This window comes from Elgaria multicarinata, chromosome 5, assembly GCF_023053635.1.
Source record: "Elgaria multicarinata webbii isolate HBS135686 ecotype San Diego chromosome 5, rElgMul1.1.pri, whole genome shotgun sequence".
NCBI classification, from domain to species: Eukaryota; Metazoa; Chordata; class Lepidosauria; order Squamata; family Anguidae; genus Elgaria; species Elgaria multicarinata.
Genome location: NC_086175.1, coordinates 77,179,566 through 77,206,009, shown reverse-complemented (window position 1 = coordinate 77,206,009; position 26,444 = coordinate 77,179,566). Strand labels below are relative to the sequence as shown.

The following is a 26,444-nucleotide window of genomic DNA, read 5'->3' as shown; positions in this document are numbered from 1 at the left end:
ATAACATTAAAGCAAAGACCCACCACTACTTCTCTCTCTCTCTCCCCCACACACCCACACACCCACACAGAGAGAGGATTTTGATAGATATGTTGGAACCCTAAGCCCCATTCAGGTGTCCAGCCTCTATAGGAAGAAAACATGGGAAGAGAAGGCGCGCTCTAGCCCCACCCTTCTCCTCGTGCGTTTCCATTGCTCTGTACTCATGGAGGCCGGTGGCCTGAAGAGGAGAGCCTCCTGTATCCGTGAATACAGCCCAACCTGGAGATGCTGGGCACTGAACCTGGGGCCTCCTGCATACAAAGCAGGTGCTCTACCACTGAGTCATGGCCTTTCCCTAAATCCTGATTTGCAAGGATTCACAACAGTGCCTCTCACCCCTGGCCCTGCTTCCCAGTAGCCGCTTTGCAGAAATGATGGCCACAGGATTGCACTGATTTGCTTGCTCTCAATGCCCCCCTGACCAATATCCTTTACAAGTCATGGGTGTCTTAATCCCCTTCCTAATCTTTCTCTTGCTGGCCTGACCTCTTCAGCAAGGCCATGACATGAACAAGGAACTACAGTTACGAAGTTGGGCTCATGCCAGAACTGCTTAGCCAAAGCCTCTTCTGCAAGGTCAGCACTCAGCTCTGGAACGTGTGAAGTCAGTGAGCCAAAACATGCAGATTGCATTTCCCTCACAGATGAGTTAAGCCACATGGCACCTGAGTTTAGGAGGCAGTGATCCCTGGTCAGAGGATGTCGAGGTGGTGCTGAAGCTTTTGCACCTGAACTGAGGTAGTTCACTGCAAGAATACCCATCACAGGAACGTTGGAATCTGCCTCAGTGCAGCTCAGACTACTTCCCCATCTAGTCCAGTACTCTGTACTCTGACATGCTGTGGTTCTCCACAGCCTCTGGCCAGTGGAGGCTTGGAAAGCTCCTTTAGAGTTGCGACTGGTTCTGAGTGAAACCCGGAGCGGATTCACCGCCCCACTAACATTGGAGCCACCAGCTTCCACTGCCTCAGACAAAAGTCTTTCCCCTCACCTGCTCCTTGATTCTAGTTCCAGGGATCAAACCTGGCCTTTTCTCCATGTAAAGCATGTGATTTTCCACTGAGCAGAAGTCCCTTCCACAGGACTGGGCTGTTAGTGACTCTTGGGCAGGCTCAAATGGGTTGTTTCACAAGGTGGGAGTTGGGGTGGGGAGGTCAGGGATACATTATTGTTATTACGTTGGCAAATGTTTCCAGCCCAGAATGCCTCATTTGCTTTTAAGGGTGTCTCGGGGCAGCAACTGCATTACTATTTATAAAACCCAGAGTTTCAGATGTTGAGCGTTATCTTTCTGTTCAGTCAAAGGACATTAAGCACAACACCCCTGCGTCTTACCTGCTCGCTGTGTGAAAACTGAACTGGCGCAACGATACTCCCAAAGCAAACTTTACTTTGGTTTGGCACGAGGTACAAGGCAAATCAGTAGTTGGCGTGCTCTGAAAGTTCCCTGAGCCTTGTTATTTCCTTCCAAGAATGCACAGAAAAAAAACACACACCCCTGTTTTCCATTTTTAAATTTAGTGTTCACTCTGTGCAGCTAAAGGTCCTCATGGAAAACATCTTTAGCGACCGTGACTATGTTAACATGCAAGGCAAATCAAGACCAGGAATACACTGCCCACGTTGTTGGTAAACTTGGACCCCGAGTTTACCTGTGGCTGTTACTCTAGGCAAGGAATACCTCAGGTTCAGTGTCCTACAGAATAACATGAGAGACCCTCCATAAAATGAAGGCTGATTTTGGAACATTCTCTCCTTCCCACTTTCTCCCATGCCAAACAACTCCATGTAAAATAAGGACTGTCATTTAAATTTACACTCAGCTGTTCTCTGTCTAAACTCTTTGTGGATCATCTTCCTGATGCGAATAAAAGCTTAAATAGTTGTGGGTTTTCTGGGCACTCCAAAAAGGCAGCTGCTATGTTGATGCATACTGATTGCTGAAACTGACCTGAATTTTTGGAACATGGCAAGCTGGCTTATATGGACTCAGACCACTGGGGCATCTAGTGCAGTCCTGTCTGCACAGACCGCTCTCCAGGATTTTGGGCAGAAGTCTTTCCTAGCCCCACCTGGAGATGTACAGGACTGAATCTGGGAGCCTCTGTCTGCAAAGCATGTGCTCCACCACCGAGCTATGGTCCTTCACCTATGAGGGAAGGTTAGAACAGCTGGGATTGTTTAGCTTGGAAAAAGAAGGCTAAGGAAGAGATGACAGAGGTGTACAAAATTATGTATGGTGTTGAGAAAGTGGATAGCGAGACATTTCTCTCCCTCTCCCATAATACTAGAACCTGGCATCATCCCATGAAGCTGATTGGTGGGAGATTCAGGAAAGATAAAAGTAAGTTCTTCTTCACACAGTGCATAGTTAAACTACAGAATTTGTTACCCCAAGATGTAGTGATAGCCACCAATTCAGATGGCTTTAAAAGGGGGGGGGGTAGACAAATTCTTGGAGGAGAAGGCTATCAATGGCTACTAGTCCTGATAACTACGTGCTACCTCCAATATCAGAGGCAGTAAGCCTATATATACCAGTTGCTGGGGAACATGGGTGGGAGGATGCTGTTGCACCCCTGTCTTGCTTGTGGGTCCCTGGTCGACAGCTGATTGGCCACTGTGTGAACAGAGTACTGGAATAGATGGACCTTTGCTCTGATCCAGCATGGCTCTTCTTAGGTTCTTACATTCTTGATTTCAACATTCATTCAGCATCCAAGCCCCTGAATTCTCTCTCTTTCTCTGCCAATGATCTGTGCAGGGTAGGAGGGGAGCCTTACAGGTTGCAGGTTGGGTGTGCATGTTGGCAACTTCACACCAACCTATGTGCACCCAATCTGGCATGGGTCAGACATGACCTTATCCAAACTGTCAGCCAGCACTGGGAAAGCAGGATTGCAGAGTGCACTGAGGGATTCTTGTATGCTAAGGAGTGCTTGCTAGCTTAGCAAAGCCACTTTGCTGCTTCTACTTTTCCTCGCGTGTGGGGCATGTGGGGTTGGGGACAGGATGTGAGCAAGCTTAGGGCTTGGGTGCTGCTGATACTGAATGGCTGTTCGAAGAGCAATGGTAGCTTGACTCCTGAATCCTCCCCTGAATCTGTATTCTAGGAATTTCCAAGTTTGGAAATGTCACCTACAGCCCCAGGGAAACAGCCTGCAAATGTTTCATTCAGTGCAGGGTACAACTTTAGCTGTGGGGGTGGGGTACTTGATGGAAAACCAATTCCTGTTGAACAACCAATCTGTTAAAAAAAAAACTTGGTATGTCAATCTGGGCCAGAACCAGTAGCATGTGAGGAATCACAAAAGACATTTAAATACAATTAAAATGATAATGCTGCCCCTGGACTCTTCAAAAATTCCAGTCATTGAGACCTTTGTTCACTTTTGCAGAACTATTTGGAGGATCTTATTCAACAGGATTACTATGTGCTCATTCCCTCTTTTTAATCTTTGGTGGATTGGGATGGACTTTTTCCTGTATCCAATTCAATGAAGTTAGTGATCATCCACTGGGGCAAACCACAAGCTTGCAGTTTAGGACAGTGCCATTACCATCTCCACAATGTGTGTGGGGAGGGCAGAGGGGAAGGCTGAGACTAAGACATGATTGCCTGAGGTGCCACCAAGTGGACGGAGTATGGGACAAATGAATACAGAGGGCTTTTCCCCCCCTTCCAGAACCAATTCTGTTGATCTCCTGAGAAGAACTTATGCCTTGACTTTCCCCTCTAATTTATCTCTGTTCTGATTCCACCCAGGTGTACTTTGTGGAAACTGGAGAGGTGTGCTGTGACAAAAGGCATCTCCTTCTGAATGGCAGTTTCCACCTGTTTGGCAGGTCGCATCTTGTCTGTGGGTGGCACAATCCCCACATCTGCCTCCTCCCCTGCATGTTGCTCTATGTTTATAAATATAGACCATGTGGCACCAGTAAATTATGGTGCCAGGAGTCATGACACACAATGCTCAGTGAAGAAAAGGGAGTGTTCCACTGTTGCTTAGGGCCTCTGCCTTTACACTGCAATTTTCAAGCAGAAGTGCAAAAAGGTCCATGAGTTTCTCAACAGTTGTTCAAATAATATTACATTTCAAATTCTTGGGGGATTTTTTTTTTTAAAAATGAGCACTCAATTTTGCCCCCATGATTGGTGGATTATTTCCAAATCAAGCAGTGTGCGTGTGGCCTATCACTACATGCAGTCTTTTTAAAAGGAATCACATGGAATTATATGAATACATGGAAAACTGGTCTATCAGTAGCAATCATAGCCACAAGCCTTCTCTATGCTTAATTCTTCCTATAATCATGTGAATGCTTCTCTAAGTCATACCAAACATGATACAATGCTGTTGTTAAAACATAAAGGGGCTGATATAGTTGGGAGTAGATAAAATCCAAAAATACATCCTTGCAAAATGTTGTGATTTTTAATACGGTGCTTAAGCTACTACTCTGCATAGGAATGAAATGGGAAAATGAAAGAATTAGCTCCTTGAAAAAGAACTTTTAGGGAAATTGTTGCAGTTGATAAGAAAAACAACAGTTAAATTATCTCAAGTGAACACAGCACTGATGGCATGACGAATACTTCATTTATGATAGTAAAAGAAAATCTGAACTTGCCCATATGCACTCCCCATTTGTGTCAAATGATATGCAAAAGTGAATATATAAAATGTGAAATTGCCTAATTTCACACGTTCAAACCAATACGTGAACTGACAATCAGTAATCCCTTGAAATTCACAGTTCTTCAAATTTTGCAATGGAGTTCTTCAATAAAAAATGCATACAAAAATGTATATATTAGGGAAACGTGCACTCAAAAATGCATTTGTTAGTGAATAATAATAGTAATGTAGCAAAAATAGTGAAAGGAATATGAAAATGCCCTGTGTTAGGAGAACTACCTGCAAAAAAGTTTATATTATGCAAAATTGTGTAAAAATGCATTGGGAGAAATGCACCCAAAAACGCATGTGAATTGTCATGAGAACGTTAAAAAACAACCGAACTTAAGATTGGAAAAAATGAGAAAGTAATAGAAATCAAAATGGTCAGATTCATCTATCACTCCCTGCCCCTAACGTTACACCACTTCCAATGGAACCTTATGTAAACAGCACCATTCATTCTGGATAAGCTCCTTGCTATTCAGAAGGATGACATGGTAGAATATAAAGAGTAAGCTACTTAACCCAACCTGCTAGGCATACATACACACACCCATAGAGTAAGCTGTTTCCCCAGCAAGGATGTCTAAATTCTTCATTGATGGGACGAGCACTGCCTGGAAAGGTGACATGTATGGACAGTAGCAGCCCTCTGATTTCCACTCCATTTCTTAAAAGTGACACTGTCAGAAAGGAAACACCTACTGTGTACCTCCACTTGCCTTCTGATCCCCTATTAGTTAACCCCAAAGTGCATATGTACACAGCTTTAATCCCCCAGCGTATCTCTGAACCAGGGGAAAATCTGGAATTACTTGTAAAGTATTTTGGTTACTAATGCAGCTGTTACAAGTGTTGTATTTGGCAACGGAACAAAAAAGGCACTGCATACCAATTTCGTGAGCCACTGTAAAAGCCGCATGGAGGCCGTCATCTTCAATCACTGCACAGCTGCGCTCAGGAGAGCATATGGTTCCAACGTCAGCCATTCCCAGAGTATCACATGAATGATGCCCACATAAATCCTGCCGAGGAAGGGAAGGGAAAGAAAGCATTTGAAGTTACAGTTCTGCACCCACAGGCAGCGACAGCTTTGAGCTGCAGGCTCTTTGCAAGCAGCAAGACGATGATGATGATGATGATGATGATGATGATGATGATGATGGTAACACAAGAATGGCACTGACAAAGGCAACAACAACAACAAGTTAGAAGAATGGGCAGACAGGCAAAAACTGTTTTCTGAAGTACAAGCAGGATTTCAAAGAGGGAAGTCTACAGTCGACTTGTGCTTTGTGATGAATTTCCTGATGTGTAAATATGTTCATAATATGAAGCAAAAGTTGTATGTTGCCTTTATTGATCTGAAGTCAGCATTTGACACAGTTTCTAGACATTTATTGTGGCAGAAATTGGAAATGACAAATATAGACTGTCGTTTATTATTCCTTATTAAAACGTTGTATACTGATACATCAGTGCAAGTCAAGGTTGATCTGGCAGGCCACCTTACCCCCAAAATAAACACTTTTGTTGGAGTTAAGCAGGGATGCATTTTGGCACCTTTTCTGTTTAACTTCTACATTAATGATATGGTAAAGGAACTGGATGGTCTACAGTTTGCCCCTGTCACAATTCTCGATCAAAAACTCTCATTATTAATGTATGCCGACGACCTAGTACTTGTATCTAAAACCCAGGTGGGACTAAGATGGCTTCTCGCAAAGCTTGCTGTAAGAGAAATGCCTTGACCATAAATTACGCTAAGACACAGGTTCTTGTATTTGGGAAGCACCCTAAAAAGCATGTCTGGCATCTGGATGGATATAATATAAATCAAGTGAAAACATTCAAATACTTGGGTTTGGTCCACTCAGAGACATCCTCCTGGAAAGAACAATTGTCAAGCACAAAAATGCAAGCCTTTAGACCAGCTAAGGCGATTCTGAAGTTTGCTGCCTCTAAAGGAGGAAAATTATTAAAACCTGCCTTAACTGTTTATAAAGCCAAAACAATGGCACAAATCCTTTATGGGGCAGAGGTTTGGGGCACCTTGAAGGTGTTAGGCTTAGAACCCAAGCCTAACTTCAAAACAAGGCACCTGCTCCTCACATGCTTGGCCTTCAAGAAAAACTGGTTCTTTTTCTGTAGTTCCTTACATGGCATTTTGGCACCAGACCACCCCTACTACAAATTCAATTACAGTGGTGGTGGTGTGGGGGAGAGATGCAAAAGGACAGGGGTGCCACATGTAGCCCACATGTTGTTCTTGCCCTAGAGTTGTTTACATAATTTAGTTTGGTGGACTCCTGTGTTAGCAAAGCTGTTTATACATATAATATGAATTATGACCAGATACTGAAAAGCAGGTTACTGACATCATTGTTTCAAAAAGCAACTGTAGACCAATTCATCTGTTTGATGTGGCTTCTTATTTATTAAACAAATTAGAAAATGTGGTTGAATATCGTGAACTGCTGGCAAAATTATGCATGGTGTGGAGAATGTGGAAAGGGAGACATTTTTCTTCATCTCTCAAAATACTAGAACCAGGGCTCATCCCATGAAGCTGATTGGTGGGAGCAACAGGACAAATAAAAGGAAGTACTTCTTCACACAGCACAAAGTTAAATGTTGGAATTTACTACCACAAGATGTAGTGATGGCCACCAATTTGGATGGCTTTAAAAGGGGGTTCGATAAATTTCTTGAGGAGAAGGCTATCAATGGCTACCAGCCCTGATGGTTAAGTGCTACCTCCAGTATCCGAGACAGTAAGCCTGTGTGCACCAGTTGTTGGGGAACATGGATGGGAGGGTGCTATTGCACCATGTCCTGCTTTGTTGGTCCCTTATCGACAGCTGGTTGGCCACTGTGTGAGCAGAGCCCTGGACTAGATGGACCCTCAGTCTGATCCAGCCTGGCACTTCTTATGTTCTTAAAGGTTTTAGAGAACTGACAAACACCTTTGATCAGTGCTTCATGTTGGACCATTTGGTCTTTAAATACATCCCCGAACCAAAACAAAATCAAAAACACTACGATATGCCAAATTTGTAGACTTTTTAGAAGCCTTTGATTTAGTTAATGGAGATAGGATAGGCATGAACTTATTTCATACTGTTACACATGGGCATCTACTTTTGTTTGTAAACATAATACACAAATAGAAAAAATAATATGGTGAGGATGGGTTCAAAAGATTACTAATCATGTTCTATTTGGGAGGTGTTTGAGAATATTTTCACAAACAATTTTTATTCACTTACTAATTTTGTTCCTTGCATACTCTATATACAGCACATACAGTGTATATGGTATATGCAGGGCCAACGGCAAGGGTGGGTGGGCACCTGCCCAAAGTCCACACCCCATCAGGGTCCCACTGATGAGAGCCTCCTGGAATTGCTCTTTGTCTTCTCCATTGCAACTTGCTTGTTCACCTGCTTCTTGCTCAGGCCCAGACAATAGAGATAGTGAGGTGGAGGAGCAGAAGATGCCACTGCCCCCTTGCTCACTGTCTCTCTGCCTGTCAAGCAAACAAGTAGCAACATTTATGAGAACGAGGATGAGGAACAATAGGAGCTACTGACAACGGTGGTGAGAAGGCAGACCAAGGCAGGATCTATGCTACTGCTTTAAAATGGTTTATAACAGTTTTGACAACTGTTCAGGCCCAGGACACACTACATATTCTGCTTGGTGTAGATCTGGCCTGAGGGAGGTTACCTTGCAAGTGGGTCCTCAGAAACCTGGAGGTGGCACTGACTATATGCATCACAATCTAGAGCTTGATGGATTCTGACTAGCCATACAAAATTCTGTGACAGCAGGGCCGTTTCCATTGGCCTCTAAATGGGTGCTGCTCTATGCCTGCAATTCTGCTGCATGTGAAGCCCTGGCTATTCAGAGCCCACTGTGCAAGTTCGAGAGCACTTGTAGGCATATCAAAGCTGTTCAAGAATGGCCTAAGATGGCAAATGTGGCAGAATGTTGATTAAAAGCGGCACCTGTGAAAACAATTCAGATGCTCGCTAGGAGCAATTCCAATCATGCCAATTTATATAGTTTAAAGAATATGTGGTTAAGTAAGTGCCTTTTCAATACTGTTGTTTTCACAAGAAACCAGCCAAGAAATCTATCAGCATGATGCCTTATTTCTCCAAATCCCAGATTTCCCTATTTTCATTCAAATATTCCTTTTACTAATTTACCACTTCCATGAAAATTATGTACACAAACTAACTATATTATTAATATCCTGTAGTGACTCTTAGCCACATATGCTTAACCTCTTACTCATACAATTCTGGTAACATTTATACAGGTCGTATAGACACCCTTCTTTACAGGGTTTTTTTAGGTGTGTGTGTGTGTGTGTGTGTGTGTGTGTGTGTGCATATATATGCTATACTATATTTGAGATATTACATGATTCATGAAATGTGCAGAACGCTGGCGAGTTCATGAAGCAGCCAATATTTTTACTGCACTGAGGAAATGAGCCACCCCAGTGCTTAATTCACAGAATCAGCTCTGCTTAGTCCAGGGATCCCCAAACGTTTTCATCTTGTGAGCATATTTGGAATTTTGAGAAAGTGCCATTTATTAATTTAATTAATTTAAAATTATTTTTAAGCTGCGTTTAAGGGTAAAACTCTCCCATGGGTCTCCTCACAGAATGATTGCAGTGGGAGGGTGGGGCATTGGCTACTTGCAAAATGGCTGCAATCACAATATTTCCTATAAACACCCATTTCACAGGAGACAAACTAGTGAGGTTAAAAGTAACATGCCCAAGAACCCAAGAAAAAGTCAGAAGTCAGAACTGCAGCCCAAAACAAAACCACTCTATTGAACCCACAATTTTGTGGGCCAACAGAACACCCATTTCACTGGACACAAGCCAATCTACTTTCTCAAATCACATCTAATAAATTCCACTAAAATTAATGCACCAGCCATACATACATGCACATCCTTTCCCCGCCAAGATCACCAGTTTAGGGTAGCAATGTGTCTCCTTTTACAGAGGACTGTCCTCTATTTGAAGGGCTGCCAGAGGACTGTCCACTATTTGAAGTTGTCCTCTACTTGAAGGGCTGTTTTTCTCCAATTCCAATTGATAAATAAAGAACCGTAAGAACAGTTCTCCATCAGTAGTTAGCACCTAAGAAACAGAATGAACAGGCAGCCACACAGGCCACCTAGTCAGTTTTTCATACTATGGTAAGATGTATTGTTTCTCTCTTTAAATAATAATTATTTGTCAGTTTGCATCTATACAGATAAACACAGCCAAATTTTATGGAAACTGCTAACTCTTTTGTCTTGTTTTTTGCCAATTCCAAAGTGGCGACTCTAATCACCACCCAAACAGGCCTTCCTCCTTCCCTGCTTCACGGGCTTCTCTATTCCCCCCCTTCCCTTCCTTTCCCAGCCTCTCCATCTTCCTTGCACTACCCCCTACCCCCATTACCTACTTTTCTTTCTTTCACGGAGGTACAGCTGATAGTTTGCCCTCTCCTTGGAGTCCATATGTTTGCCTGCTGGTAGCATCCCATCAGAACTGCTCTTTCTCTTTTCTCTACTGCATGAATTTGGCAGAAATATTGCAAATTTCATGACTGATGCTGCAGTTTCATATATAAATTAAGCAGACAAACTGGCTATTTCATGAAAGCCGAAATACTTTGCTAATTTCATGACTGAATAGATTTTTGTGAACAATAGTAGTGAGCAAGATCAAATCATTATAGCATTTAAGTGCCTGCTGCAGTTTTTGGCCAACAACCCAATCTAAAACAGAGTACAGGGGCAAAGAGCTGTCTCCCATTGAAGGAAGTCTGTGTGGTATCATCAGCATGGTAAATTGCTGTTGACAGAACTTATAGTCCTATAGCTATAATCATTCTGCATCAGAAAGGAAAATTCTGCAGATGTGCAAGGAATACACAGGATGCTGTATTAAATGGGGCTGATCTAGCAAAGTTCTTCTTATGTTCCCTTACCTCCTACAAGAATCTGTGATGAAATAGTGCAGGTTGAGAATCAGTGATGTACTGATTAAATAAAAAGAGCTATGTTGCATCAGACCAAAGCCCTATTTAGTCTGGCATTCTGTTCTCACAGTGGCCAATCAGATTTATTTATTACAGAATTTATACCTCACCCTTTAGCCAAAAAAGGATGCCAGAAAGACTTATAAAAATAAGTAGAATGCCAGTCCCTGTCCTTAGATGTACAATCTAAATTTAAGGCATGGCACTCAAGGAATAAGGGATAGGAAGGAGGGGGGATATTTATATAATTAAAATTTGTTTTAAAAAGCCTGTTTGAAGAGATGTCTCTGGGAAGCCCACAAGTAGGACGAGAGTAGTAGCACACTTCTTCTGGTGTTCACACAGCAACTGATATTGAGAGCCATACTTCCTCCAATACTAGAGGTACATATACAGCCATCATGACTAGTAGTCACTGATAGCCTTATCCTCCTTGAATAGAATGTTAGACTCCTTTGGGAGAGTCCCAATTTCGAATCCCTACACATCTATGAAGCTCATTGGGTGACCATGGGCTAGTTGCAACCTCTGAGCCTAACTTACCTCACAGGGTTGTTGTGAGGATAAAATGGGGAAAGAGAACCATGAACAACACCTTGAGTTCCTTAGAGAAAAGCAGGATATAAGTGTAATAAATAAATCTGTCATAAATATATATTTTAACATGTAGAACAGAGTAATGGTAGGCCCACTGACTACTGCACTTCAAACAAAATTAAAGTGGAATAGCTGCATTATTCCCCACCCCCAGCCTCCACAAGTCTTTTGGATTGTTTTGTGTGAATTCTTACAATTACTCTGAATCAATTATCAGAAATTAATAGTCCATCTTCAGTCAAAATGTGTACAAATGTAATATATGCTTCTGTGTGTCACTTTTGAATTTAACGCACTAAAAATAAAGCAGTTCAATTTCAAATCGCGTGCTAAGAAAACTTGGAAAACTTGCAAATTAAACCACTTGGATCCCCTCAAGTTCCACCTCAGATTTCAGCTCTGGATTTTTTTTATTTCAGTGACAGGAATGTTAACTGAAGCACTAGGTGACAAGTACAGTCCTAACCTTTAAAATTCCAAAGTAGTGCAATGGGATTTATTCCTGCCACTTCTAGTACTATAAAACACCTCTTTGTGTATGTACAAACAATAGGGGCATCTGTTCCCCAAAGGGCTTCTTAAAAAAGAAAAAGAATGAAAAAAAGAAAACAGGCATACTGAATGACCTGTTACCAAATACTGTAGCTCAGAAATTCAGCAAGAAATCTCAAAAACGTATGTTGCTTTCTGAGAATAGTAAAGCATACGTACAGGAGATCTAAATTCAAATTATGGCTCAGTGATGGACTCAAAATGTCAATTTACACAGAGACTCTGCTCAGATGACATGCTAAGCCATGGTGGTTAAGCATTTTGAGTTAAACATTATAGCTTAGTGTGTCGTGTGAACCATTCCGAACTATGGTGGCTACATAATAACCATTTGCTGCAAAAGTGTTAGCAGCCTAATCATGGCTTACCATGGAGTCTGAACAGACCCATAATATTCCAAATCGCCTAACCATGGAAAATACTAAACAGGACTTGCTATTAACTCGGATTCTCAAATAATCCCAGGTTTCAAATCCTGTTTAACAGTAAGCCCCAGTAAACATGAACTATCATTAAGATTGATACTGCCATGAGCCTAAATGATAGCCTTATCATTTAAGTAAAGGCCATTGGAGTAAAGGCCATCCAAGTAAAGGCCATTGGAGGATTGTGTTCACAGAATTTATGTGGGAGAGATGAGAAGGTTTAAGAAGGAGCACATGGTTATATGTTTACCAGCCTTCATTGGTAGAGCGGGGGTAGGGGTGGACGAGTGACAGACAAGTTACTTCTACCTTGTTTTGATACTTCATCTATAACAGTGTTGTTTTTACACCAGCTGGCCTTCATAATCTTGTCCTATTTGCTGGCAATATAGAAGTCAACCCAGAACATTACATCCAGGTCAGTGATCTTATTCCATAACATTGCTACTGCCAGATGTAATGTTGTCGTTTTGCACAGAACAGAATTGGAAAAATGGATATAATAAGAATATGGGTGTAGGAAAAGCCGCATGCAAAGTGTGATACAAATATAATGAATTTATAAATAAATGCATAAATGGATACCTGTTCTTTCTTTCCAAGTGTTAACATGCTCTTTACATATCTTGTTTTGTCTGATTTCAATGCTTAGCACATTCTCTTAACAGCATCTTACTCTCATTAAACAAAAACCCTGCATCCTTACTGGGCTTTCTTCTTCCGGAGTCTTTCTGGATTTAAGATGGGCTCCTTTAGATGGCAAATACGTGATTTGGAATTGAAAATTTCTCTTCTCAGCAATGTTCTATATGTTCAATGAAACAGGGCCATCTAGTGGCTGTATTACAGACCACTCTGGCATTTCACACTGCCGATATGATACCATCAACTTTTATTACTGTCCTTCGGTGGTTCCGGTCCTACTTCTCGGGCAGGTTCCAGATGGTGATGCTTGGGGATAGCTGCTCCTCAAAAAAGGAGCTGCTGTGCGGCGTACCGCAAGGTGCCATCCTTTCCCCAATGCTATTTAATATTTACATGAAACCGCTGGGAGAGATCATCCGGAGGCATGGGGCGGGGTGCTATCAGTATGCTGATGACACCCAAATATATTTCTCTATGCTTTCAACAACAGCATCAGCTAAGGATAGTGTGTCTCCTCTGAATGAATGCTTGGAGGCGGTAATGGGCTGGATGACGAAAAACAAACTGGAGCTGAATCCAGACAAGACGGAGGTGCTCGCTGTCAAAGGCCATAACCTAGGTTTGGAGGTGTGTCAACCGGTTCTGGATGGGGTTACACTCCCCCTGAAAGACTGTGTTTGCAGCTTGGGGGTGCTTCTGGATCTGTCACTCCAAATGACAGCCCAGATAGATGTGACGGCCAGGAGTGCCTACTATCAGCTTCGGCTGATACGCCAGCTGCGCCCCTTCCTAGAGTTGGAAGACCTAAAGCTGGTAGTGCACGCACTGGTAACTTCAAAGCTCGACTTCTGTAATGTGGGGCTACCTCTGTGCATAGTCTGGAAACTTCAATTAGGGCAAAATATGGCAGCCAGGCTGGTCACTGGTACACCTAGGGGTGACCACATTACACCAGTTTTAAAATCTCTTCACTGGCTGCCGATTAGTTTCCGGGCGAAGTACAAAATGTTGGTTATTACCTTTAAAGCCCCTACACGGTTTGGGTCCAGGCTACCTGCGGGATTGCCTTCTCCCGTACAATCCGCCCCGCACACTCAGGTCCTCTGGGAAGAATCCACTTCAGCTAGCAAAAACTAGATTAACAACTGTTACCCAGAGGACCTTCTCTTCTGCTGCTCCCAGACTGTGGAATGGCCTGCCGGAGGAGATTCGTCAACTTGACAGTCTTTTAGAATTTAAAACAGCAATAAAGAGTAAGACTGATCTATTCTGGCAGGCCTATCCAGTGAAATTTTAGAATGTTTTCAGGATGTTTTAATCATGTATGGTATTTTAAAATTCATTTTAATGTGTATTTTATATCATGTTTTTATACTGTTTGTTTTACACTTTGAATTGTTTTAGTTTTTGTGAACTGCCCAGGGAGCTTCGGCTATTGGGCGGTATAAAAATGCAAATAATAATAATAATAATAATCTCCAATCTTTTTAAAAGCGGGATAAAGGGGGGAAATGCAGGAGACTTCCTTGAGGTTGATAATATTGTGCAAAGGCCCTGCAAAATTATGCGAGTGGCCAATCAGAAGTGTGCAATAAAAGCCTTGTGTAGAAACACCCTATATTATCGTTCATCATTTATCTAACAGGTTGGACATGCAAGTGGTTTATACTTATTCCTGTTGTTCAAACTCACAGTCCTACAAGATGCATTCTTACTATTTTTATTTCATAAGCAGGGAACTAAGGCAAAGGGACAGCAGCTCAAGTCATACAGTGAACCAATGGATTTGAATACCCGTAACTGCTGATGCTGTTCCAGTACAACATCCTTTCACTTAATCATACAGGTTCCAAAAGAATAAATGTACGACAAATCCCATGACTCACACTTCAAGTGCCACATCTCTTTATTATCCAAATTCATTTTGCAGTCTACGTTGGCAAGACAAGGGGAACCTCCATCCTGCATGGGGGCTGGAAGGAGTGTGTGTGTGTGGGCATACATATAAATGGCGTATGTGTATGAATGGTATGTAAGAGAGTGAAGTGGCCACGCCCGCATTAGGTCCTTGCCATTCCCACTGCTGTCATGTGATCCCCACCAGGATGTCTCCTAGATAGCGATCTGGCCTGGGGCTGAAAAGTTTTCCCCATCCCTGAAGAAGACACATGTGCCCGCCACTGTGCAAATAACACACCTGTTTATCTCAACAACCAATTATCCAATCATTTTGGATATTTCTTAGGCCATTTAGATAAAGAGCATTGTACTGTGCAACCATATTAAAAGAGATTTCAACAGCTGGTCAAAGAGCTTGTTTTCTATTGTTCCAAAGTAGGTGGATCAATATGAGTTCAGGTAGCATGCAATTTATATAGGCCTGACACTATTAATGTATTTATTGAGACAGAAAAAATAAAATAATAATAATAAAGTCACAACGAGTTGTGCAATGTCTTGTGCAACAGCTTGCACAGTGGCTTATGCAACATGTCGTGCAACAATGTGCAGAATAGCTTTTGCGAGAAGAACTGAAGTATTAAACTTACGCAAAGACAAAAGCAGAGTTTCCACAAGCGGTAGAAGTTTTGCACTAGTGGAATGACATCTACAACTCATCATAATTGATTGATTAATATGAACAGGCCCTAGATTCCTCTGAGATTTTGATCATGTTTTTGTTTTCTGGAGAAATTATGTGAATATCCAAATTATCATGCAACACTTAAATAGAGGAAGAAAAAAAGGACCAAGCCTTATACTGGAAAAGACAGTGAGTTTTTAATCTATGAAGTGGGAAAAATAACTTACAATATATTGCTATTTTGGGAATGAATGAGAGAAAAATGTTTTCTTTTAATTAAAAAAAGTAAAGAAAATGCTAAAATTGTTGTTTTTGTCTACTGAAATGTAATAGGCACCTGAGAATTTTGTCTTCTATACTCACTCATTTCACTAGACACTCATTAGCCACAATGAGGCTACTTGAGAAGGCTGTTCAGCACACATAGGCTGAACAGCAACAAAACACTTCCTGAAAGCCAAATTGGCAGGTTTACACATGGGCTAGGACCTTCATGCTCAGAATGTCAAGTTACTATCATGCTGCTAAGGCAGTTGTGAACATACATCTACAGAATCAATTTAGGCAACATGTAATATATAGGTTGGAACTAACTATAGTTTGGATACCAAATCATGGTCCGAGAATTCAAAGATATAAGAAGTCCATGCTTTAGCTCACCTTGCAAAACAAACAGACTCTAGTGCTATCCTTTGGTTTACCTGGCTACCTTCCAACAGATGTTGATAGATAGGCCTTGGCCTGATCCAGATGTGCTAATGCATTTCACTGCCCAGATACTTCTGTATCTGGCCAGTTGGGGTAGCTGAGGATTTGCTATTTTGGCCTTCAACGTCCAACTTTTCTGATCATTGGCCATGTTGGCAAAGGCATCTGGGAGTTGAAGTCCAAAACATATGAAGATTTATCTTCTCCCCATCCCTGGATTAAAGCACTGAGAAAGGTACACTTACTGCTAAGGAACCACCAGTAAGAACTACTTGTCTGTTTTTGTTTTCTGTTTGCTCAGAGCTCTTGTGATGCTTCCAGATGAGGCTTTTATTGTATGATCATCCTGCCTAATTCATGGAATTTTATGTGGTCCAGACATTACTGTCTTCCACTTATAGCCCCCCTTGTTTTCCCACCAGTTCTCCCATTTTTTTTCTTATCACTTAAAATCTGTTAAGGAGAGAAAGACAGAATTGCTGTACAACACCTTCTAATTTGTAGCACTAGGAGCCCTCCATTTAGAATCATCCTGGTTGTACAGTAAAGCAGACTCCATAGGTAGAGCAACAGCCATAAGTACTGTTTGTCAATTCAAGCATCAGATCAAACTATAGTTAGCACAAACCATGGTTTGCAAATCCACTTCAAACCATGGTTTCTGAACCATGTTTGTACCCCATCCCAAACCATGGCTTGTTGGGATGTCATGCCTAACCATAGTAAAACATTTGGTGTGAATCTGCATTTAACCACAATGTTCTCATCACACCATGCAAAGCCTTCCTTTTGGTGATGTAAGAAGGCATCAATTCTGTGGCATATTTTAAGATGAAGGCACTTTATTTACATGAATGACAGTGGAGGGCGACCTTCAGTAAGAGAGACAGAAAATGCAATTTCTTTAACACTATCAGAATCTTAATTATAATAGACATTAAATACAAAAAGTCCATGTAGATATATTGCTGGCATTTGCTGTAATTACAGATTACCCTCCAGCATACCAACAAAGGATATTATTTTTTAGATTACTCCAAACTCAATGCAGATATCATTTATGCGACTTAGATAACACAATGCTTGATGTTAAGTTTCAACATCACTTTCACTGTGATATTAATGGGATCCCATATACAGAGTTCATATAACTGCTGTGAGACAAAGGACAAGGCAATGACCCCGGGCTCAAATGTGATTTTTTTTTTAATGCGACAGGCATGTTAGTTTTATCACTGAACATACCACCCAACAATTATACCACCCAGCTTTCAAAACTTGACAGCTTCTATCTTTGGTGAGAAATATCTCTTTCAGTTTTCACATGACTCAGGGGCGAGTGAGAGGAAAACAGCGGAATTGGGACAAGTCCAAAATGTTGGCTGTATTCTGCCTTCCGGAGCCACTGTTCCAATCGAACTTAGGTGATGACTGAAATAAATTTGGTGGATTATACAGTGCACTAACTAAATGGTCATAAATCATAAGAAGAATGGAGTTGGTTTAGACAGCTGGAGCCTACTTCCATCGGGTATTTGCACTGTGACAGGCAGTCTGGAGAACACTGCTTGAGTGAATAAGCAGTGTTAACAGAGCGAATAACCAGTTTCCAGAATATCTAAATTAGTCATGGGCAGAGAGGATTGATGCTCAACAAATTGGCTAACATCAATGGACTTAACACCCAGAATGCCTTTGGTATGAAGCCTTTAAAGCTCCTGTCAAGGACATGATTTTTCAAACTGATCTAGCTTTGAACCAATTGTCTCTTTCTCCCCCAAACCACCTCTATCAATTATCTAGCTTCAAAGCTGTAGTATTAAACTGGTTTTCTTGGAATAAGCACTACTGAAGTCAGTGGAACTCACCTTCCATGTAGACATGCACAGGACTATGCTGTTAATGACTTTACTAGGACCAATATGAATAAGATTATGAAATAGGAGGGGGGTAGGTTGCCAGAGGCTGGATTGGAGTTCAGGGGTAGTGAAAAGGAGAGGAATAGTAGGGTGACCAGATGCAAAAGACAACAGGGCTCCTGCCCCTCTAAAGACCTACGTGGTTTTGGTCCAGGTTACCTGCAGGATCGCGTTCCCCCGTACAATCTGCCCCACATACTCAGGTCCCTCTGGGGAGAGTTTACTCCAGTCAAACAAAACTAGGCTGACAACTATTACCAAGAGGACCTTCTCTTCTGCTGTCCCCAGATTGTGGAATGGCCCGCTGGAAGAAAATCATCAACTAATCTCTTCTGGCAGGCCTACCCAGATGAATTTTAAACCTAAGAATTTTAAGATGTTGTGATTGTTATTTTAATATTGTATCAGTTTTATATGCTCTTTTAACCAGTTTAATGTATTGTATTGTTCTATTTAATGTTGTTCTCTGCCTCAATCGTGAGGGAGAGGTGGGTAAGAAATAATAATAATAATAATAATAATAATAATAATAATAATAATAATGTGTAGAAGAGGAAATTTCACCAGGGCTCCTTCCCCTTTAATAGTTGGGTAGAAGAGGGAATTTGACCAAGTGCATGACAAGCAACATCTGCTGAAACTCCCTCTTCTATACAACAATTAAAGGGGCAGGAGCCCTGACCCTTTCTCAAGTGACCACCCTAGACAAGAAACAAGGCAGCCAGAATACTTCTATCTTGCTCCATTCCATCTTGCTCCATCTTTACTCCCTTATTGCCATTGGGAGCTTTCAGGCCTGATTCCTCTGTCTTTTCAAACTGTGCACTACTTTTCCCTGTCTCAGGGCCTTGAGTCAGGGCAGGCGATAAATCTACAGATCTAAATAAAGTCAACAAACAAGCATGTTTATAAACTCCACCAAAACAACCAAATTCAGTAACATACTGAATAGTATACATGTCATTACAAATAACAAGATAATTGGGACTTATGTCTATAGTAACACAGAGGTATTGAATTGTTAGGTTACTTCTCCACAGGTAGAAAGATAACATTTGGTAGATATGCAGTCCAAGGCATCCTGATTATTAGAAAGGTCTGAAAATGAAACTTTCCCCCATTACATCTAATGGTCAAAATTTGGGATGTACAGTTTACCTCATAATAGATGTCAGCCTCCTGGTACAGAGCCAAGCAAGCCAAACATGAGACAGAATGTGAGATTCTGAGCTCTATTCTCCCTTTACACCACAGGTGGGGAGCTTGTGGTCCTCCAGATGTTTTGGTCTACAACTCCCATAAGCCCTCACCATTGCCTATGCTGGTTAGGGCTGATGGGAGTTGCGGCCTTTCAGATGTTTTGGCATAGAAATTGTCACCCCTGCTTTACACACTTGTATCTGCCACACACATTACTCCATCCACCAAAGGGCTCCAAGACTGTGCCATTGGTCCTATCGCAATATGATGTGCGCTGACCAGCACTGATCCCAATGACTACATGTTGGGTGTGGATGTCTCCAGCAGGGGACTTCTAAACATGTTGGCTTCCCCATCTTCTGGAACCATGTGCAATTTGGGCTCCAGAATCCATCATTGCAGATATCCTCCATGCTCAACATGTGGATGATGGGAAGAGAGGAAGGTGCACATGATGTTGGGTAGGGCCAGTAGCATTGTCCCACAGCAACATATGGAGCTACTTCACAAGAGTAATGGGGGGTGCTAAAGAGCAGGGTGTGGAGATCTGCTCTAACATAGAAACTATGATTGCAGAAAGTAAGCAGAAGAAGCATATTTTAAAGAGCATTCAAGACTAATCCACAGCAACAAGTGGGCATTAGGCAGCTGCCTGAAATCCAGATTGTGAACTACATGTGTAGCAACTTTTGTACAGCTAGAGACAGGAATAAGGAAGGAGGTGCAATACCTGGCAATTGCTTGAAATCTTCTGCGCTGCTGCAGTCTGCAGCTACTACAACCTCTCCAGAAAACCCAGGAGGTGGTAATGTTAGGATTAATCACATGGTTGAAGACTACTTCATCATGTGTTCAAAGATCCCATGCAGTATACTTTCCAGCAGCTACCATGTAACTTCTTGTCATCTAAATCCACCTACGCTGTTTCTTGGTGAGCACAAGCACGTTTTATTTTCTACCATTCCCTTTTGTTCTTTCCTCTGAGCCCTTCTGTGTCTTCTGTCTTGCTGCACCTTATATCTATGATGGCATTCTTCTCTGTCTTCATCAAGACCATTTCAGCTCTTCCCTTAGGTCAGGGGTGGGGGCACATGTTGCTGACTACAGATGTTGCTGACTACAACTCCCACCATCCCTGACCATTGGCCATGCTGGCTGGGGCACATAGGAGTTCATCACCTGGAGGGCCACAGGCTCTCCTCTTCTACTTTAGGTCTAGATATTACCTCTTCAGCAAAGCCTTTCTGAAGCACTCCATTCTTGCTTCGCATACATCTCTGAGTATCCAACCTCCATCATGCTCAACTTACTAAATAATTTCTGACTGGTTCACTCCCTGCAGGCTTTTCTGTCCTTTTGGCCCTCTAATGAAGACAGCAAATTCCCAGAAACTGTGCCACTTCTACACATTATACAGCAGCCAGTACAAGGTAGGTGCCAAATAAATGCTGAATAGTAATAGTGTAAGATGTAGCAGTTCCAAAGGCTGCTCACTTTCAATAGTGTTCAAAAGACACACACACCATTAACAGTGCAATCCTATCCATGTTTACTCAGAAGACAGTCCTACTATGTTCAGTGGCGCTTACTCCTAGTAAGTGTGTTTAGGACTGAGTCCAAGGAGTCCCTTGATGAGAAGATCAACATAGTGGACAATATTTCACAAAAAACAGTGTATCTATCATTACAATGCACAGTCACAAGAACACATTAAGTATGTTCTGGGCACATACGGACATATGGGCACATACGGACATATCGCCCCTCAAGACAAAAAGGTATCCCACATGAATCGAGAATGCATACTAAAATCCTCTGGAGTATAAAGTGTTTCCATTGCAAGTCTGAAGCTGTAACTGTAAGCACGTTTGCTAGTGAGGAAGTACCCCATGGAGCTCAGAGGGATTTATTTCTAAATAAACATGTTTACAGTTGTGCTGCGCATCCCTCTTAGACTCAATGAACCAGTTTTGTGGATGGTGCTTTGAATCCTAACCACTGTTTAAAACCTCACAATGAGAACATCACCTGTTCAAGGAAGGTGAGGTAAATACGTGTTCCAATAGCAACTCTGCTTTTTAAGCAGGCAGTTGCTTGTCAAAAGTAGTAAGACTTTTGCTACACATATCATTAGAGACCCCTGGCAAGATCAGAGTGAATTCTACGGCAATCTGAAGATTTAGTGGAGGTGGTTATGCATGAAGAACCACATGCATATCATAATGTGCTCATTTGATAGATGATATGCAAATATTAGTCCATTGAAGCTCAAGGTGGCCATGAGTAATAAACAAGGGTGGAAAATGTACCTCATACACTTCATCCATGACTGAAAAACAACCAACTGAGAAGAGGGCATCTGGGTGTACAAAAACTTAACAGAGCAGAATTTGGAGCCCATCAAAACATGGAGCTGTGGCTAAGCGTCTAGTTGCTAAGCGACCTACTTCATACATTCAAAACAGAGTTGTAAAAGTCATCTATCCATGCCAACTGCTGCTACTTTTCGTCTTGTAAAAAACAAAAAACAAAAAATGGGTAAAAGAAAGGCCTGTACACTGTGTGAGATGTTTCTCCTCTGACATTTTTACCTTTAAACTTCTTCATGTTTATAGTCTGCAACTGTAACAGTGATTCATTCACCTTCCAATGCCTTTAGATGGAGGACCTACGTATAATTCTTTATTCTTGAGCATCTTTCTTCCTCCTGAGATAAAAGGGGGGGAACACCCAACACCATTGTTTTCTATTTGAGGCAGACAAATTCTAGTATGGCTTCAATGAATTAAAAACAAATGATTTAGACCTTAGTTTATATAAAATGGGAGAATTCAATTGAAGGGAACAGAAGCTATCATGGTTTTGTCCCAGTACGAAAAGCATAGGACTGGTCAGTTATGTCAGATTATCTTACTTGACTGCAAAACCTGCAGTTGTTCAAAAGAAAGGTCTATGGAACAAGAAGACATTCACACTAAGTATGTTAAGTGGATCTCTATTACCTCTTCATGCTAGAGCAGTCATGTGATTGCTTTGGTGTGCATTCAACTTGAAACTCAAGCTACAGTTACCATCTTATTTCAAATCTTTCAAAACGATTTGGTAGAAGAACCAGTAAATGAGTATCATGGTGGACACACACTAAAATAATCACACAATGCCATCACAAGGCTCGCTGCAATGGGCAGTGGTCCTTTCCATCTCCATCCCCACATCCCCAGGCCATCAACTTTCCCCCCTTCTTCCAGGACTGAATAAACATATGACAAACAAATTGTGTGAGTTAACCAACACAAATTTAAATTGCCACCTTGTGCAGCATAATTCATGTGAGGAAATCTACACACTGGTTATCATACACAGGATTTGTGCTCTAGGTGGCCAGTGAGTTCATATAGCCAATTCACCATGTGCAGATTCAATCTATGCAAGAAAAAAGAAGAAGGCATACATAGATGATAAAGAATACATATATAATTTATGTAACTTTTTATTAGATGAGAGTACGCAACTTTGAGCAGATTCTCTTTAAGGAGCCTAAATAATCATGTGTGATATTGTTTGTGTTTATAAAAGTCTGGGCTGTAACTTTAGGAATTTGAAAGTTCCTTGCAGTCCTGGGAGTTTATGGTTCAAATTGAATGGCTTTAGACATCTCCTGAAAGAACATACAGCACAAGTGCAGCACGGCAGGAACATCATAATATTTCAAGTATTTATAGTAATAATAATAATAAAAAACAGGCTAGGTGTTTTTCTTCTAACCCCTTCACTGGAGTAACTCATTCCACAAACCATCCCAAGCCTCTTTTTTTCTGGCAGTCTCTAGTGATGTAGCAGAGGAAGGGAACTCTAATGGAAAGTTATGTGTTTTTCTGAATTAAAGAAGGAAAAGCGGAAGAACTCACTGAAGGGGACATTTGTGTTAAAAAGTCTTATTGCATAAACAGTGCCACACGTCCAGTAGAGCCATGCCCCTCAACTGGTTTGGCCAAACCTTCTAAATGATCATTCGGAACTCATCCAAAAAGCTGTATGGATAACACTTACCAGTTCAGAACTCTAACAGATTAGAACACCAATTTCCATCCTGTGGAGAATGAGGCATTGCAACCCCACCCTTCACCTAACCTGGTGCACTACTTTTCTGCGGCTGTGTTTACATGTGGTTTGAATTTACGTTCTACTCTCTTGAGCCACACATGTTGTGCCTCTCCAATTTTATTGCTACTTTTCTTTTCATGCTGAAAATGCCATGTTAAATTACCAGCAACTAAGCAAGGAAGTTGTCAGCTCCCTAAGGTCCACATCACACATTTGGTTCCAAAACTAATCTCAAAACAGCCAGATTTGGATTTGAAACAAACAGGTTTAGTTTGCTTGTGTCCGACTGATAGGAGGTGCACAATAATCAGAATGCATCCAGAAAAACAGAACAGTAATCCCATCTGGGAGAGAGGCTTATTGATCCTTAGCATTCTATCCATGATTTATCTTATTACTTAAATTGCTTCAATTTTTCAACACAACTTTCAGCTGAACTTCAGTACTAACATAGAACTTTAAGTTTGATTAGAACTGCATTATCTAACTAGAGAAATATATTGCAACTCTGCTCAGTATCAACATCAAACTTAAAAATGGGAAGTGTTTACTTTAAAAATTCTAATATGACAACACTACAAGTTACATGATGGTATTCTCCTAGAGTAAGATTTCCCTAATGCCAGGACATACCACTGAGAAACTTATTGGGTTGCTTGCGGGTGATATGAGGACATGAACGCTGGAAAAGCCCTTTGAGAGACATGTGCAGCACATCTGGAACAGGACTTTATCTCAGCACTGACTGGCAAAGAAGCGTCACAGGGCAATGCTGAGCTTGTTTTGTGAACCAACCCAAAGTTGGGACCAATTAATCTGATGCTTAGAATCATCAGGATTGTCCAACACCAGGATTTAAGGGTTCTTTTTGGAAAAGCTTGTTGTTGGAAAGTCTGTTTACAAACACCTGTTCAACCTCCTGATTCTGCTACAACATTAACTATTTTATTTCTGCATCATCTCCACAGTGCTCTAATGAAAAATACCTGCTTTTGCCTCCAACATGCACATCAGTGTGAGAAATATTTTACAGCTAGTGAGGGAGGATGCTGAATTTGAAAAGGACACTTGACTCTACCGAACTCCTCCCCACCCCCCATTTGTTTAGAAGCATTTATTTTCAATGTCGTAAGACCTTCAGAGCTCTACTGGACCAAAGGCCTCTCTCGTCCAGCATTCTGGTCTCATGGTGGCCAACCAGATGGCCCACAAGCAGGTCATGAGTGCACAGAGCCCTCCCTTTCATGCAACATCCCAACCCACGCTTGGAATTATTGCAGGATCTTCAGGTAGCAGCTACATCTGATGCTAATGGCACATCATGACTGGTGACATATAAACTAATGGTGACCGTGGGGGTTTTCAGTAAGACTGGAGAGGAGCAGCGGGACATGAGAGCATACTCAACACGAGAGGGGTTAAACAAGAACACAGAGACAGCGGCAATGCAACCACAGAGCCCAGGAGAGGACCCCATGGAGAGAAAAAAGAGTCCAACACACCTGCTGCGAAGCGGAAGAATGAAGCTGAAGGTGGAGGAGAGCTCCCCGAGGTTGGAGGCCTGGATGGGACCCCTCAGCCACGGCCTCCTCCCAAACCTACCTCACGGGTGAAGAGGATGGCAGCGTCGTAATGTTCCTCGTGCTCGTCGTCAAGCTGGTTGTGCTGGTGCTGCCACTTGCAGAAGTTCTTGAGCGTAGTGGCCGCGTTCTTGTTCACCTCCAAGCCCTTCTCCTTGTCCCCCAGCACCACCACCTTCACCACGGCCAAGCGGATGTGGTTCTCGATGCTGGCGTGCCCATAGAGCCGGGAGGCAATGGTGGCCAGCGTCAAGAGGTAGTGATGGAGGCCCTTGCCGTACTTCTTGGCCATGGAGTCGTCGGCCACCAGGAGCAGCTCCACCTGCCTGGCCCTGGAGACCGAGCGCCGTTTCCTGCTCCCGGGGCCCGCCCGCGTCGGGGAGAAAGCCTCGGGGGAAAGCGCCGCCCTGGTGGTGGGATCCGTCTCCCGCTGACCCCGGGGCCCCAGTCTCTCTTGATCCAGCACGGGGGGCCTGGACGAGCCGCGCGTCTCGCAGCTGGGGCGGGCAGGCAGCGTCTCGAAGCTGAAATGCTCCCTGAAGAAAAGGTGCAGCACCCGGGCGGACCCATCGCCGTAGATCCGCTCCCGGGCGGGCTCCTCCTCCTCCTCCCCCGCTTCCTCCGCGTTGCCCCGGAGCAAAGGCTTCACGGTATAGCGGGCGTGCTTGACCGCGAAGTAGCCATCCAAGCCCCCGCACAGGTCGAAGACGGCCAAGGACTGGGGGCTGCCGTCCACCGTGCCCCGGTAGTAGCAGTGGCCTTTGCCCCGAAGCAGCTGTTCGGCGGAGCCCAGCAGCGCGTCCTTCTCCAGATCCAGGAGGAAGCGCTGCCCCCCCGCGTAGAGGATGTAACCCACCTTGCCTCCCCCCGAGTAGGTCCGATCGACGCTCTCCACGAGGCCGCTGGCTCGCTCCTCCGAGAGGAAGGGCTGCAACACTCCCGCCGGTGCAGCCGCCGCGAGTTGCAAAGCTTTATCATAGGCAGGTGCTGAAGTTGCTGGGGGAACCCCAGTGGCGGCAGCAGCTTGCAAGCTTGCCGCCAGCAGGAGCGGCAGCAGCGGCGAGCAAACAAACTTCAGCAGCATGGTGGGCTCTCGCTCTCTCTGCAGTCGGGGAGACTCGATGGCTGGACCCGGGGTGGGAGTGGGCGCAAGGGCGGGTTGTGAACAAGGGCGGCTGCCGCTGCTGCTGCTCTGGCTGGCGCGGCGGGACGAGTCAGGAGCAGCGGCGCCGAGGCGAGCGAGCGAGCGAGCGCGACGCGGCTCTCCCAGCCGCCCGGAGGCATCCGAGAAGTTGGGATACTTCACACTTCTCTCTCGTGCAGCCGCCGAGTCAGCCGACCTCA

At 43.0% G+C, this 26,444-nt stretch overlaps 1 protein-coding gene across 1 annotated transcript in view; it reads right to left on the bottom strand.

Moving 5' to 3' along the window:
• ADAMTS5 (ADAM metallopeptidase with thrombospondin type 1 motif 5) overlaps positions 1-26,184 on the bottom strand; it is a 57,124-nt gene extending 30,940 nt beyond the window's left edge. The window contains exons 1-2 of the mRNA XM_063127591.1: positions 25,123-26,184; positions 5,617-5,749 (exon numbers count right to left, since the gene is read on the bottom strand). Coding sequence (XP_062983661.1) covers positions 5,617-5,749; positions 25,123-26,184 — 1,195 coding nt within the window. The remainder of the gene's footprint in view (positions 1-5,616; positions 5,750-25,122) is intronic.
• Between the last annotated feature and the right edge of the window lie 260 nt (positions 26,185-26,444).